This window comes from Cebidichthys violaceus, unplaced genomic scaffold (assembly GCF_023349555.1).
Source record: "Cebidichthys violaceus isolate CVI_PGR_0920_01 unplaced genomic scaffold, fCebVio1.0.p SCAF_9, whole genome shotgun sequence".
Taxonomy (NCBI): Eukaryota; Metazoa; Chordata; class Actinopteri; order Perciformes; family Stichaeidae; genus Cebidichthys; species Cebidichthys violaceus.
Window position 1 is genome coordinate 8,956,870 of NW_027176975.1, and position 12,776 is coordinate 8,969,645.

General features: G+C 41.3%; 2 protein-coding genes across 3 annotated transcripts in view; one reads left to right on the plus strand and one right to left on the minus strand.

The window, feature by feature from the left end:
* iqgap2 (IQ motif containing GTPase activating protein 2) overlaps positions 1–12,776 on the plus strand; it is a 33,536-nt gene that overhangs the window by 13,960 nt on the left and 6,800 nt on the right. The window contains exons 8-28 of one of the 2 annotated variants that reach the window (XM_068704153.1): positions 46–224; positions 1,184–1,271; positions 1,536–1,699; positions 1,980–2,067; positions 2,323–2,486; positions 2,616–2,776; positions 3,078–3,202; positions 3,406–3,569; positions 6,686–6,712; positions 7,028–7,118; positions 7,896–8,063; positions 8,456–8,598; positions 8,809–8,979; positions 9,347–9,430; positions 9,670–9,741; positions 9,837–9,906; positions 10,367–10,575; positions 10,723–10,875; positions 10,980–11,143; positions 11,331–11,555; positions 12,009–12,149. In XM_068704153.1, the coding sequence (XP_068560254.1) occupies positions 46–224; positions 1,184–1,271; positions 1,536–1,699; positions 1,980–2,067; positions 2,323–2,486; positions 2,616–2,776; positions 3,078–3,202; positions 3,406–3,569; positions 6,686–6,712; positions 7,028–7,118; positions 7,896–8,063; positions 8,456–8,598; positions 8,809–8,979; positions 9,347–9,430; positions 9,670–9,741; positions 9,837–9,906; positions 10,367–10,575; positions 10,723–10,875; positions 10,980–11,143; positions 11,331–11,555; positions 12,009–12,149 (2,851 nt within the window). The remainder of the gene's footprint in view (positions 1–45; positions 225–1,183; positions 1,272–1,535; positions 1,700–1,979; positions 2,068–2,322; positions 2,487–2,615; positions 2,777–3,077; positions 3,203–3,405; positions 3,570–6,685; positions 6,713–7,027; positions 7,119–7,895; positions 8,064–8,455; positions 8,599–8,808; positions 8,980–9,346; positions 9,431–9,669; positions 9,742–9,836; positions 9,907–10,366; positions 10,576–10,722; positions 10,876–10,979; positions 11,144–11,330; positions 11,556–12,008; positions 12,150–12,776) is intronic. The other variant, XM_068704154.1, reaches the window with a different exon arrangement.
* On the minus strand, positions 3,281–5,943 carry f2rl2 (coagulation factor II (thrombin) receptor-like 2). The gene is made up of 2 exons (XM_068704155.1): positions 5,626–5,943; positions 3,281–5,255 (listed from the first exon to the last, which is right to left on the minus strand). The coding sequence occupies exons 1-2, from the start codon at positions 5,687–5,689 to the stop codon at positions 4,195–4,197; spliced, it is 1,125 nt and encodes a 374-aa protein (XP_068560256.1). The 5' UTR covers positions 5,690–5,943; the 3' UTR covers positions 3,281–4,194.

Consider the following 12,776-nt stretch of genomic DNA (forward strand, 5'->3'; position numbering starts at 1 on the left):
CCTTCTGGCCAGCACTGAAATGTTCACACACACTGTTGTTGTTAGTGCATGCTGCTGTGATTGCCATCAATGAAGCGGTTGACAGAGGTCAGACATCTGTGACAATGGGAGCCCTGAATAATCCGAACGCAATGCTGAGGAATAGCCAGGAAGCTTTGGCCCAAGACTACCAAGACACACTGAGCCAGGCCAAGGCTCGCAAGCGGGATCAGTCCTCGGGAAGGGTGAGAAGCCAGGGACCTCTTGTGTTTCATTGTCATCATTTATGTAACAATGTTTGGTTAATTATCTGCTTTCTTTGTATAGAAGGGTTGATTAGACTTCCACCATCTTTGTAACAAAGTTTGTTTACTGAAGTTTCTCTCTTGCTCACCAGTTCTTATCACACTCTATTCACTTGTTTTTTGGACTGGTCAGATATTCAGTTAAATAAATGCCATTTAAACGACAGTAACATTAAATTAAATTGCCATCACTATTAATAATAATGCACCTAAAAAAAGCACCTCTCCACTAAAGCTACTATATGCATTGTCTCGTCTGTATTCACCCCAGGACGTAACAGTGTTTCAAAGCCTGGTCTAACTGTAGGATGATGCATTCAGGTTGACCACAAACTGTTTGTGTTTAGCCTTCTGTGTCAGTCAGAAAATGTCACTGAACAGAAATTACAAAATCGAAGACTATTAAACATTGAGACCAAGTTTGAGTAATATAAATAATTTAAGCTGTTGCTCTGAACCGATATTTCTGACTGCAGTGTCTCGTACTACTACAACTATAACAACTGAAGAGATGACTACACTGAGCTTTGAAAGGGGTTGCCTGCACCGAGTCACTCTATAGGCCTTGCCAGCACATTCCAGTAGCTGCAGTGTCAGCTGTACTTCACCAAACACAAACTCTCCAGATCACCCGGCTTCTCGTCTCCCATTGTCTTTACAAATACTGTACAAACAGGAGCCATCCATTTTCACTAGCTGAAATGTGAAGGCAGCAATTCAACTTCATCAGTATGAATGGGGAAACGATTAATGTGATCAGAGAAAAATTAAGTGGTGTGTGTGTGTGTGTGTGTGTGTGTGTGTGTGTGTGTGTGTGTGTGTGTGTGTGTGTGTGTGTGTGTGTGTGTGTGTGTGTGTGTGTGTGTGTGTGTGTGTGTGTATTTGTCCCCTTCAATTAGCGCTCATCGATTGCTACTGAAGAAAGAGATGTTTATGAGGAGCTGCTGACTCACCAGGAGATCCAGGGCTGCATTGACTTTGTCAACAGTAAGGACTTCCTTCTCGCATGACACTTGCATACTTGTTTTTAAAAATTCTGTCAAGTACCATGAATGCATTTTTTGTTTTGCATGAAAGAAACTCTTTATACCGTGTGGGTGCATATGACCACAGGGCATCTGTGAACTCTGAACTGAATTCACAGAAGCAAATCTGCAGTTAAAATCTATAAACTCCACAAGATTGGTTTGTTTCAGTAAAAGAAACAAATGCTCCCTAAATTGCATCCGTCTTGGTTTTTCCTGTCTCTAGTCCAGGCAGCAGTAAGGCAGGTGAATCAAGCGGCGTCGACCCAGGACGAGACCGCTCTGTTGGCTGCACTTAGGCTTGAAGCTCTGGCCCTGCTGGGTGTTCAGGAGTCAAACAGTCACTGGTACCTGGATCATTTTACCACCTACTGCCAACATAAATCCAAGGTATACTCCGACTTCCAGTTTTTAAGTCCTGGTGTAAACACAGCACTTTATTGGCTGAACAGATGTAGTGTAGACACTGATGAAGGACTGTAGCTGTTGCTGATATGCTGCTGTCAATACTCGGCGAGTGAAGACGTTGTGCTATTAAGAACAGTCCATCCACAACTTACAGAAAAGCTAATCAGCCACCATATATTCATTTGCCCTGCTTTAAAACATGCTGAATAACCATGGGATCTTGGTGGTATCTCTCTAGTGAGCTCTAATCTTTGTGTTGCAGGATGGAGGGAGGACTGTGATGGTGGACAAAGAGGAGATTCAGAGAGTTGTCAGCTCTTGTAATGACTTTGCTGAGGCAGAGAAACGAAGTAAGCAACTTTTGTTGCTAACCGTAGATGTCTATTAACTCATAATTACTGGTCAGTTGATAATCACATATGTACCCATTAGCGACCTTCTCAAAGCACACGTGTGAAGTCTATATTCCATTGTACAGTACAGCTCATGATTCATTTTTAAAATGAGTAATTGTAAAGCAAGGAAGAAATGTATTTTTATTCCTGACATGGGTTGCCTTGGGTTATCTGCAAAACATGACTACCTGTGATCATTTTCTTGACCAGAACTTGAGGCAGTTGCAGTGATCAATACAGCCATTCGTCTTGGCAATGCAGTGGAGACAGTGGAGGAGCTGATGAACCCTGAGGCTCAGCTGCCAATCGTCTACCAAAGTGCGGCCAACCTCTATCAGGCTGAGCTTTTTAGTTTACAGCTACAAGGGGGACGGGTGAGACATCATGTTTGCAATTTTGACTCTTTCATATGTGGACTTGCATGCTGAAACCGGTCACTGCAATATGTATACTGTAGTTAAATGTCACTTTAGGCTTGTGATTCAAACCTTTATGTTTGTTAGTCTGGCTTGAGCCACGAGGAGCTGAGTGTAGCTGTGGAGATGCTGTCAGCTGTAGCAGTGCTGAATGAGGTGCTGGACACCAAAGACCCCCAGGCTGTGATTGAGCAACTGACAGACTCTCCTCTGGGCTTCACCAACATGGATCAAGACAACCTGAACAGGTAAGATGGCTGAGTTGTTCTGAAACGTTAGACCTGTAATCGCCCTGCTTTCAGGTTTAATGATGCTGGTAGCAATCAAGTTCTCTTTCGTGATTACCGTTTTGTTGTTCCTGCAACTGTGGCACTCACTGAAGTTAAATGATGGTTTTAGGAGAATAAAATTAATTTGATTAAAAAGTTACAGGTATAATGTCTTCAGGTTGCCCATCACTTCACTCCAGTGTAGGTCTCTCTGTAGTGTAACTTTGCCAACATAAGGATGGGCTGATGTGTTGAACTTCTTCATGGACCTCTCCCTCAGGTATGCTGACACTCTGATCAAACTGCGAGGCGAGGCTCTTGCCAAAGGCCAAGAGTTTCTCACCTGGAATGATGTTCAGAAATGCATCGACACAGTCAACGTTGAAGTCCATGAGGAGCATGAACGTAAGGAAGTATTGCTGTGTCTTGCTTATGTTTTAAGTGGTGTAGCTTGTGGACATTCAAGGACTTTTAAGGCAGCAGTTTCAAACCTTGGAAATGGTTTTATTTTATCTGTGATCCTACAATGATAATTTCTTTAATACACACAATAAATTAAACACATTTAATGATCAAATATCAAATGTATTGTTGTCTTGTACTTCCAGGCATCATAGCTTTAGCCGAGATCAATGAGGCACTTAACTCAGGTGATCATCATCAGACGCTTGCAGCTCTGCTCCTCCCTACAGCCAAGTTGACAGCGGTGAACCCAGTCACAGCCAAACACTACCATGATGTCCTTCAATATACCAAGCAGCTCCTCTGCCAGGTATTGTGACTCTATTTATATAGTATTCATGCAAAAAGAAGGTGTTGTTCTTCCTCTTATATCCTCAAAGTACAAAATATTTTTTAAAAAGCCTTTATGGCTGGATAAACTGGTGTTGTCATTACATTTCATAACCTAATCTCATTGTAATCATTAGCTTTGTTGGATTTGCACAGCAGCCTCTCACCCCTGACATGGCTCCAGTTTACATTTCTGCATCATTATGAATGTGAATAGCTAAATGTTGATCTAGAACTGTTATTTACAAATTATATGTAATTAAGAACAGGAAGTAACTAACTCACTTTTAGCATGGTAAAGAGAAAAGATTATTGTTGACAATTGTGGGTCATCAACAGTTTCCCAATCTGACGTTTTGCTGGGTTGACATGATAGGCTTGTATTGGATTCACAGTGTAAATGTTCCCTTCCTGATCCTAATATCCCTAAAACTTCACAAAGCTTGTTGTTGTTTCAGACCCAACAGAGACTGCAGTATATCCCTGTTGAATTCACAGCGTCCAGTTTTACCTTGACCATCTTTGTTTCTGGGCTTGTGTTTCCCTGCTGGTTCCCAACAATAGTCCAGCAAGGCAAAGCTTTTTCTGTGCACACACATCCAGTCTCACATCGTAACAGTCGGCCTCTGAGATATCCCGCGGAGGGAGATGAATTGTAGTTCTGAGGCTGCCATCTTGGAAATGAGTGTACACAGGAAGGGATCCAGACAACTGTGGAAGCAGCAGAGACACACCGCTACTCTGTAGTATCCGTACAGGCTGTCGTCCCCACTGGAAAACAGGCGGATGTAGTGGGCGATATGCAGGATGCCGCTAGGCAAGAAACACACCACAAAGATGATGAAAACTAGAGTGCTGACCCTGATGAACGGTTTCCAGTCACAGCGGGATTGCCCTAGGTGGTATACCACTGCCACATGGGCATAGATACAAATCAGAAAAGGCACTATAAAACCCAGACAAACCAGCATCAGCCTGTATGGTACCAGCAAGGAATGGGACTTTTCTTCTAGGGGAAGTACATCATGGCAGGTGGTTACCCCCAGCTGGATAACCTGGTAGCTCTGCCTGACCATGAGCTCAGGCACAATCGCAGCCCCGAACAGGAACCATACAACCAAGCACGTCCACACTGCCAGGGTAGTCTTAGCCAGCCTTCTGTACAAAAACGGTCTGACCACAGCCAGGTAGCGCTTCAGACTGATGCATGCTATGGTTTGTGCTGAACTGTAAACATTGCCATAAAACAAGGCTGTGATAAGCCGGCAGGAGATTTCCCCAAATATCCAGTTGTTCCCGTTGAAGTGGTAGTGAACACGCAGCGCCAGGGACAGCAGCAGCAGCAGGTCAGACAGAGCCAGGTTCAGGTAGAGAACTAATGTGGACATGGACTTCGCTCTGAGTCTGAGGAAGGCCAGAATGTAGGCGTTGGAGGGGATACCCACCAGCATGGCCAGGATGTATGATGAAGGAATGACCCTGGTGCTGAGGACCCCTGTGGTATAGGCTGTCACTGGGTCCTCCGGGTTCACCTGCAGTCCAGGGTTTGTGCTGGGATACAGCAGGGCTGGCAGGCGGTTGGTGTGGTTACGTTTGTACAGCTTCCCCTTGAAGGTCTTCGGTATCACACCAGGTTGAATACTGGTTTGGGTCCAGGTTTCATTTCCTATAAATGGATAGAAAAGCAATGTTCATGGCTCCAAAGCAACTTCAATTTTAAAATAAAAGTAAAACATAAATTCCAGTTAATCACGCTGTCTGTTGTTAATTTGAAGACTTTCTATTTATATCTGTTTTTGCAAAGAAAATAAACATTTCCTTCATAAAATATTGGAATGATTTTAATTTTGTATTGTATTGACAATTGTACTAAAATAGTTAAACGATAGTTTTGTTACTTTGATTTGGAAAATGAGCTCTTAACCAGTTGGTGCGTACCAAAAAGATGAATGTTTCAAGTATAAATATCTAATATTCAACGCTATCTTAAAAATATATACACATATTCTTTTGATAAAGTGTTTTAATAAACTTACCATCGTGCTGAATGGTTGGCACTGCCAATAAACAAATGAGTAGTCCTGGCACTAGGCCTGCCATCTCGCTCTCTCGTCTATATCCCAGAGATTTTAAGGTTTCTTGTCTTCACCACTCGTTGCTTCTTTTCAGTAAATGTAGGAGTTCTCCACCGGTGAAATTTGCTGTTTTGCATCTCTGCAGCGCAACAGTAGAACTGATAACGGTGTGTACTCGAGCCTGGCTTCCTGCGAGTGCGCTGTATGTGGGGCGCTCGTCTGTTTTGCACGGTAGAGTGAGCACGTTTCCTGTCCAGGCTTGAAAACTGAATTCCCTTCTGCCTGCGTCAGTAACTGCCCTCTGACTCACTGTGGGGGGAGGACAGTGTCTAATAGTTTCAGCAGCTGTGATCCAAAAACAAATCCCACTGATTAAAGTTACACTAAGTATTTTATTGTGGTTTAGGTTATTATGGGTCTGTCATTGAGGGTGACTGTAGTGTTGGTCATCCTGGTTGTGTATTTGAGGAATCACTACTGTAATAGATGTTTTTGGATATTGTAAGCTTCGGCATGAAAACGTATGCTATATTTATCCAATAGTATTATGTTATACAGAAATAAATACCATGGATGTATTATGTACATTATGTTCCATTTTTCCCTTTTTTTCCCTGGTTTGTTCCCGTGTTTTGGGATCATGGCACTAGCACATTGATGTCTATCTGGTTTGTACCAAAAATGCTTTTTTCACATTACTGCCATTGGCAGCCAGGCTGACACTACTACCCTTTCACAATACACAATGAGTTAGCTGGGAAATTATGGGGAAGAAAAGGTGCTTTTAGTCTGCTGTGTGTTTTAACGGTGACTTCCTTCCTGCTAGCCCTGTGGTCAGGGATACACCCCAGGCCCCACCAAAGCTCTCTAAAATTAGCCTGAGAACAAATACAAAAGTCCCACTGAATAAACATTCTTTGTGGTTGTTGTGATGTTAGATTGTCACGGTCTGTGAGACTGGGAGAGGATATGTTTGTGGTGTAACTATTGTCAACAATCAACATGTTTTCCTTTTCCTTAGATCGTACCTCTGGACACAGTGGAATTGGTACTGTCTATTATTTGCCGATGCTGTAATAGCACTAGCTTGTGTTGTCAGTGCTGCTATGAAGTGCTACTGCCATAGAGCAAAATCTCCACAATCCTAACTTGATGAAGTTGCATAATGCACTATAACTACAATAATTTCTTACCTTAGACATCAAATGTTTTGACCAAAATTGTTTCAAAACAATTGTAATTTGATATCAAGTTAGTATTGTGCGCCAATATGCATGAACAATGCCTTGTGTGTCTGAGGTGTAGTTCTGTCTCTTCCATCTGAAAAGAAGAGAAATGACCTGGTGTATTCATCTGATTGTAGACTTCTGGAGATGAGTCTGCAGTATTGTGGTTGGACCAAATCCAAGAGGCCATACACACAGCCAACCAGGGTGAAGAGGAGGCTCTCGCATGTATGTACCCAGAGTTTAAATTCGCTCATCCAAACAGTATCTTAACCACTCAAACAAGGGTTAGTTTAGGTCCGGGTTAATTATTTTCACATTGAGTATTAGATTGTGCTTGTCCAGAGGATGTGCATTATTTTCAGATCACCACACAACTCTATGATAGCGGGCTCATTATAGTTCTAAATAAATATTCATAGATTGTATCAGCTATTGGCTATAGTTGACAGTGTGCCAGCACAACATTAATTTAAAGACATTTTGATCACATGTAGGCATCTAACAGATTTGATCAATATTGCCATGAATCACGGCTTCATTTCTTGTGATAGATTGTTGATACTTTGGCACCAGTATCAGGATTGTTTTTCATTCCTTTCCTGCAGATATTTTCTCTCAGAACTGCTCTACCATACGTCATGTCTCATTTATGGATGTTTGACATTGAAATGATGGCACATAATTTAATGTTGCTATGGCTCAAAGACTATGTTCTTTGGTACACATTGTTTCATATTAATTCTTTACGAACACTGAAAGCTCTTTATAACAAAGGAAATGGAAACATTAAATGTTTATTTACTTTTTATAGGGGTATATCCTCCTGCTCAGTCACATAGGGATTGTAATATAGATGACCTGTGTGTTACTGTGATTGTGATATGTTTTTGCTTGTTTTGGACTATCCCTTTCTTACTCGTCACTTTTTACTTTGCAGTTGCTGTGTTTTCATATTTGACTCAACGACTGTTTTTTTTGGATCAATCTTGTTTACGTTGTTAGTGGCTGGAGCAGTTGCTGATATTAACAGGACAGTGGCTGAGGGCGACTCTCAGAACACACTGCAGGCGTTGCAAGTTCCCAGTGCAGGACTGAGAGCGGTGCTCCCTGAATGTGCCGACACATACCAGGCTGAACTGGCACAGAGACAAACGAGCAGTGCCACTGAAGGTATGTTGACTTGCTGCACAAGAACCACAAGAAAGGAAGCTCAGTGTTTCAGAAATTGATGCCTACACAGTGAGAAGTCACCTGATTTTCAGATTTGGGTGTCAATATGACATTCAGGGTGACCGTGGCTAAGTGGAGAGCAGGTCCGCCTTTCAATCAGAGGGTCGGCGGTTCGATCCCTGGCTCCTGCTCTACTAGTCTCATGTCAATGTGTCCTTGAGCAAGACACTTAACCCTCCCGTAGCTGCGCCTACGGTGTGTAGATAGATACTGAATTGTAAGTCGCTTTGGATAAAAGCGTCTGCTAAATGACTGTAATGTAAATGTAATGACTGTAATGTAAATGTAATGTAATTCACTGGGTCTAAAGGGCACTCTCTGCTTCCCTTCAGGCAGCACTGATGGTGTGTGGGTGAAACATTGCATGAAGGACAGATATGACTACTACTATAACCTGGAGACTGGACAGGGCACCTGGGAGGAGCCTGAAGGATTTGAACACAATGGGGGCCAGCTCAGTAAAGAGGAAATCCAGGTACCCCCTGCTGCACTGCATATTTCCACTACTTCATCATGCAGTGTTGTGTTAACATGCTTACATCCCAATGATGGGACAGATTTTTTTCTTGGTTTAACAATGGATTCAGTCATAGAATTACACTAATAATTTGATAACATTCACACTGTAGTTTTTACAGTCAGTTTTTTTTCTGAAAATCTTCAAAACACGCCTTTTCCTTTTTAGAGTGTTGTCAGCTGTTTGACTGCCGAATACAACAGGGAGCAGTTATGGATGGCCAATGAAGCCTTGGTGACCCAGCTGCAGGCGAGGATCAGAGGTTACCTGGTCAGGAAAAAGCATACCCAGAGAATGGAGTATCTACGCCAGCAGGAACCACATGTCGTCAAATTGCAGGTAGTGTGTGTCTCCACTATGATTGATGTCAGAAATCCGATCAACTTCAGTGATTTCTGATGCAGCTGTGAGCTATTGGAGCGGGAATAAATCAATAGAGATGTCCATAAAAAAAGATACAAATTTAGTCTAATTTGCAAATATTATACTGACAGTATATCTTTCTATGTTTGCATCATTCTGTAAGGAAAATCCCAAACCAGATAAAGCACATCAAATATTTATTTAGCATTGACGCCTCAAAGACGACACCTGGAGAATTATCAACCACCCAGGTTCAATAATCCATACTGTCGTGTCACTGATGTAAACACACAACTTGCATGCACTTACGTTATTGATAATGCCTTTTTCTTTTTTTTCCCAGGCCTGCTGGAAAGGTTACAAACAAAGGAAAATATACAAAGACAGGATGAATTTGCTTCAGAAAAATGTTTCTTCGATTGTCAAGGTGATACATTTTGTTAATTTTTTATAAAAGAATCTATTAAAAAGTATACTTATTGAATGACTAGACAACTCTAAAGCTATGCACCCATTTATTGTAAGTGAGAGCTTTATCACCAATCTCTGGAAATCGTCAGCCGCAAACTAAAATAACCATCACAGATGGATTAAATAAATTTGCATGTACCATTAATAACATGGCTGCCATATCAAATACCTGACATTAAACACTGATGCTTTTAGATCCAGGCTGTGGCAAAAATGTGGAAAGCCAAGCGTAACTACAATCAGAGGTTGCAGTATTTCAAAGATCATGTGAGTAACACCATGAATCAACATCATGACGAGCATTCTTTGGATTTGGGTCGTTTGTTCCATGTTGTGTAAGACTCATTGATCTGTGTGTTTAGGAAAAAGAAATTGTGAAAATCCAGGCTTTTCTAAAGGCCAACAAAGCAAGAGATGACTACAGAACCCTAAGTGAGTCCAAAAGGCATTTTACACTCCTGCAGCTGAGCTTTACTGATATAATGTCAATATTTTGATGTGCGACTAGACATTGTCATAAAGTGAATATTTCAACATTGGCTTTAATTAGTGTTTTTATAGTTTAAAAGAATGCAGTACTATTAGAAGTCACTATTTCTTTCGCTCATCCGACTGTTAGCTCTACTAGTTTACTCATCATACTCTTATTCCTCTGGTTCATCTGATTTTCCTCTGTGTGTATAAGTGAAACCTCTGAAAGCGCCAATTACCATTACCAAGTAATAGTATCTTTAAGCATGTATGTTAATATTGATTTGGCCAAAAATACTTTTGATTTTGGCTGTATTGCCCGGCCCAAAATAGAAATCTATACTTGATAGGAAAAGAAATGTCATTACATGTGTGTGAATGTAGCTTGCTTATACTGACTTTCTTAAATGTCAAATCTTAGCTGGGGCCAAGGATCCTCCTCTGTCAGTGGTGCGCAAGTTTGTCCACTTGTTGGAGCAGAGCGCCCTGGACCTTCAAGAAGAGCAGGAAGTGACACGACTTAGGGAAGAAGTGGTCACCAATATTCGCTCCAACCAGCAGATGGAGAAAGACTTGAACCTGATGGACATAAAGATTGGACTTCTGGTGAAGAACAGAATCACTTTGCAGGTTGGCAACCATTGTTTTTATGTGTACAAGGAAAGGAAAGGTATACTGTGATTTTATGTTGAATGACATCATTTATAGCTTCTGTAATAGTATTCTGTCCTGTCCAGTTTTGCTGCTTAACTCATTTTGTGTTTGTCTTTGAAAAAGGATGTTGTGTCCCATAATAAGAAAATGAAGAACAAAAAAAATAAAGAGAGTAAAGAGGACTTGACTACAGGAGACAGATTGGGTATCAAGGGTCTAAGTAAAGGCAAAAGAAGGAAACTGGAGGCCTACCAACATCTCTTTTACCTGCTGCAGGTGATACAAACATATATCTTAACTCCAACTTTCATCTATTTACTCGACTTAAAAGGTTTTATAAGATATTCATACTTATACATACACATTTCCTTCCCCTTTAGACCAATCCACACTACCTGGCCAAACTGATCTTCCAGATGCCCCAAAACAAATCCACTAAGTTTATGGACACGGTGGTCTTCACCTTGTACAACTACGCATCTAACCAGAGAGAGGAATACTTGCTGCTCAAACTCTTCAAGACGGCTCTGGAAGAGGAAATCAAGTGAGAACTGCAGCTAATCTTAAGTCACTATTGTCCTATTGTATTACTCTAAAAGTTACAATGTATTACAAATACATGAGGGACCATACGATCCTAAGAATTGTTTAGCATTCACAAAACGCATGTGCACCAAGTTTTGTTTGTTGTTTGGCAGACAGTACTGTACCATCCTCTCCATGTGTCTCAGTTCTAAGGTGGACCAGATCCAGGACATTGTGACTGGGAACCCAACAGTCATCAAGATGGTAGTGAGCTTCAACAGAGGTGCACGTGGCCACAACACACTCAGGCAACTGCTGGCGCCAGTGGTCAAAGACATTATTGAGGACAAGAGTTTAGGCATCAACACCAACCCAGTGGATGTGTATAAAGCCTGGGTCAACCAGCTGGAGACGGCTACTGGAGAGGCCAGGTGGGTGGAAATACAGTGGGAGAAAATATTGCTGACAGGGCGGTTTCCATCGGTATGTCCCAAGGTTTGTCATATATGGTCGTTTGGTGTATATGATGATCTGTTGAGGGCTTATGGGTAATTTTGCATGATGTATCACATTATCTAGAACTCTTGTATACATTGAGTCACTGCTCATGTTTTCCGACGCATTTATGTGTAAAGTCTAGTTCTTTCTTTTTTTTTTTTACACAGTTAGGACATGACTGATACCAAAGATGCCTGGCATTAAACATACAGTAGCAAATCAATCAGTGTAAACAGTTCATGGTACGCTTTAGATATTATTTTGCAGTGATGTAAAAAAAAAAATGCAGAATTTGCACCCAGTGCATGATTATACACAACAGCCCCACCATGAAAACGGACCATAATGAGCCTTACACATGCCTAACTGTTGTTTTATTCCTTCAGCAAGCTGCCGTATGAAGTGACTCCCGAGCAGGCCGTGTCACATGAGGAGGTACGCAACCGGCTGGAAGCCTCCAGTCTGGCGCTGCGGTCTGCCACAGATAAGGTCTTGAACTCCATTGTGTCCTCACTGGATAATATCCCGTAAGTTTTAAGAGCTGTTAAGTGTCAATGTCCGCCTATCCTCTGTATCATCTGTGACAGTACTGCTTGAGCATATTGGTCAGCATGATTTTGTTGAATCTATAGGGCCTTTTTTTAACCATTCAATTAATAAGGAGACGTTTGTCATTGAAAGTGTTCTAACAAAGTTATACAAGACTTGATGGACTTCAGTTTCTTTCTGTTAACAAGGTAGCATAAAATAGAAGTTACAGTATGATGCATTGTAACACAACAAACAAATATAAATAATACCTTTTGTATGAATTACAAACTGTAATATGTTTTGAGACTGTGTAAGAGGTGTTTATTCCACTCTTGATGCTGTCATTTGTTATCGTGTTGTACTGGATAGCATATTTTAAGCTGCCCCTGTTATTTTTTCCACCCCAAGTATTTTGCCACAGTGTTGTTTCAACAGAAAATACCTTCGGTCAAGGTGCTTTCAAAGTGCAGTTGGATTCTTAAATCATTTGTCAAGTTTAGGTGGTGAATGTAATGGAAAGGATACAAAAACTAGTTCTTTGTCTTTACATGATTTAAGATCTATTTCCATGCTGCTGTTGAGTCTTTTTCTCTCCTATTTTTCAACAACACAATGAGAGCAAT

Coding starts and splice junctions, on each gene's coding strand:
- f2rl2 (XM_068704155.1), bottom strand. CDS start 5,689: ATGGCAGGCCTAGTGCCAGGACTACTCATTTGTTTATTGGCAGTGCCA. Junction 5,256..5,625: donor GCCAACCATTCAGCACGATG/GTAAGTTTATTA, acceptor ATCCATTTATAG/GAAATGAAACCTGGACCCAA.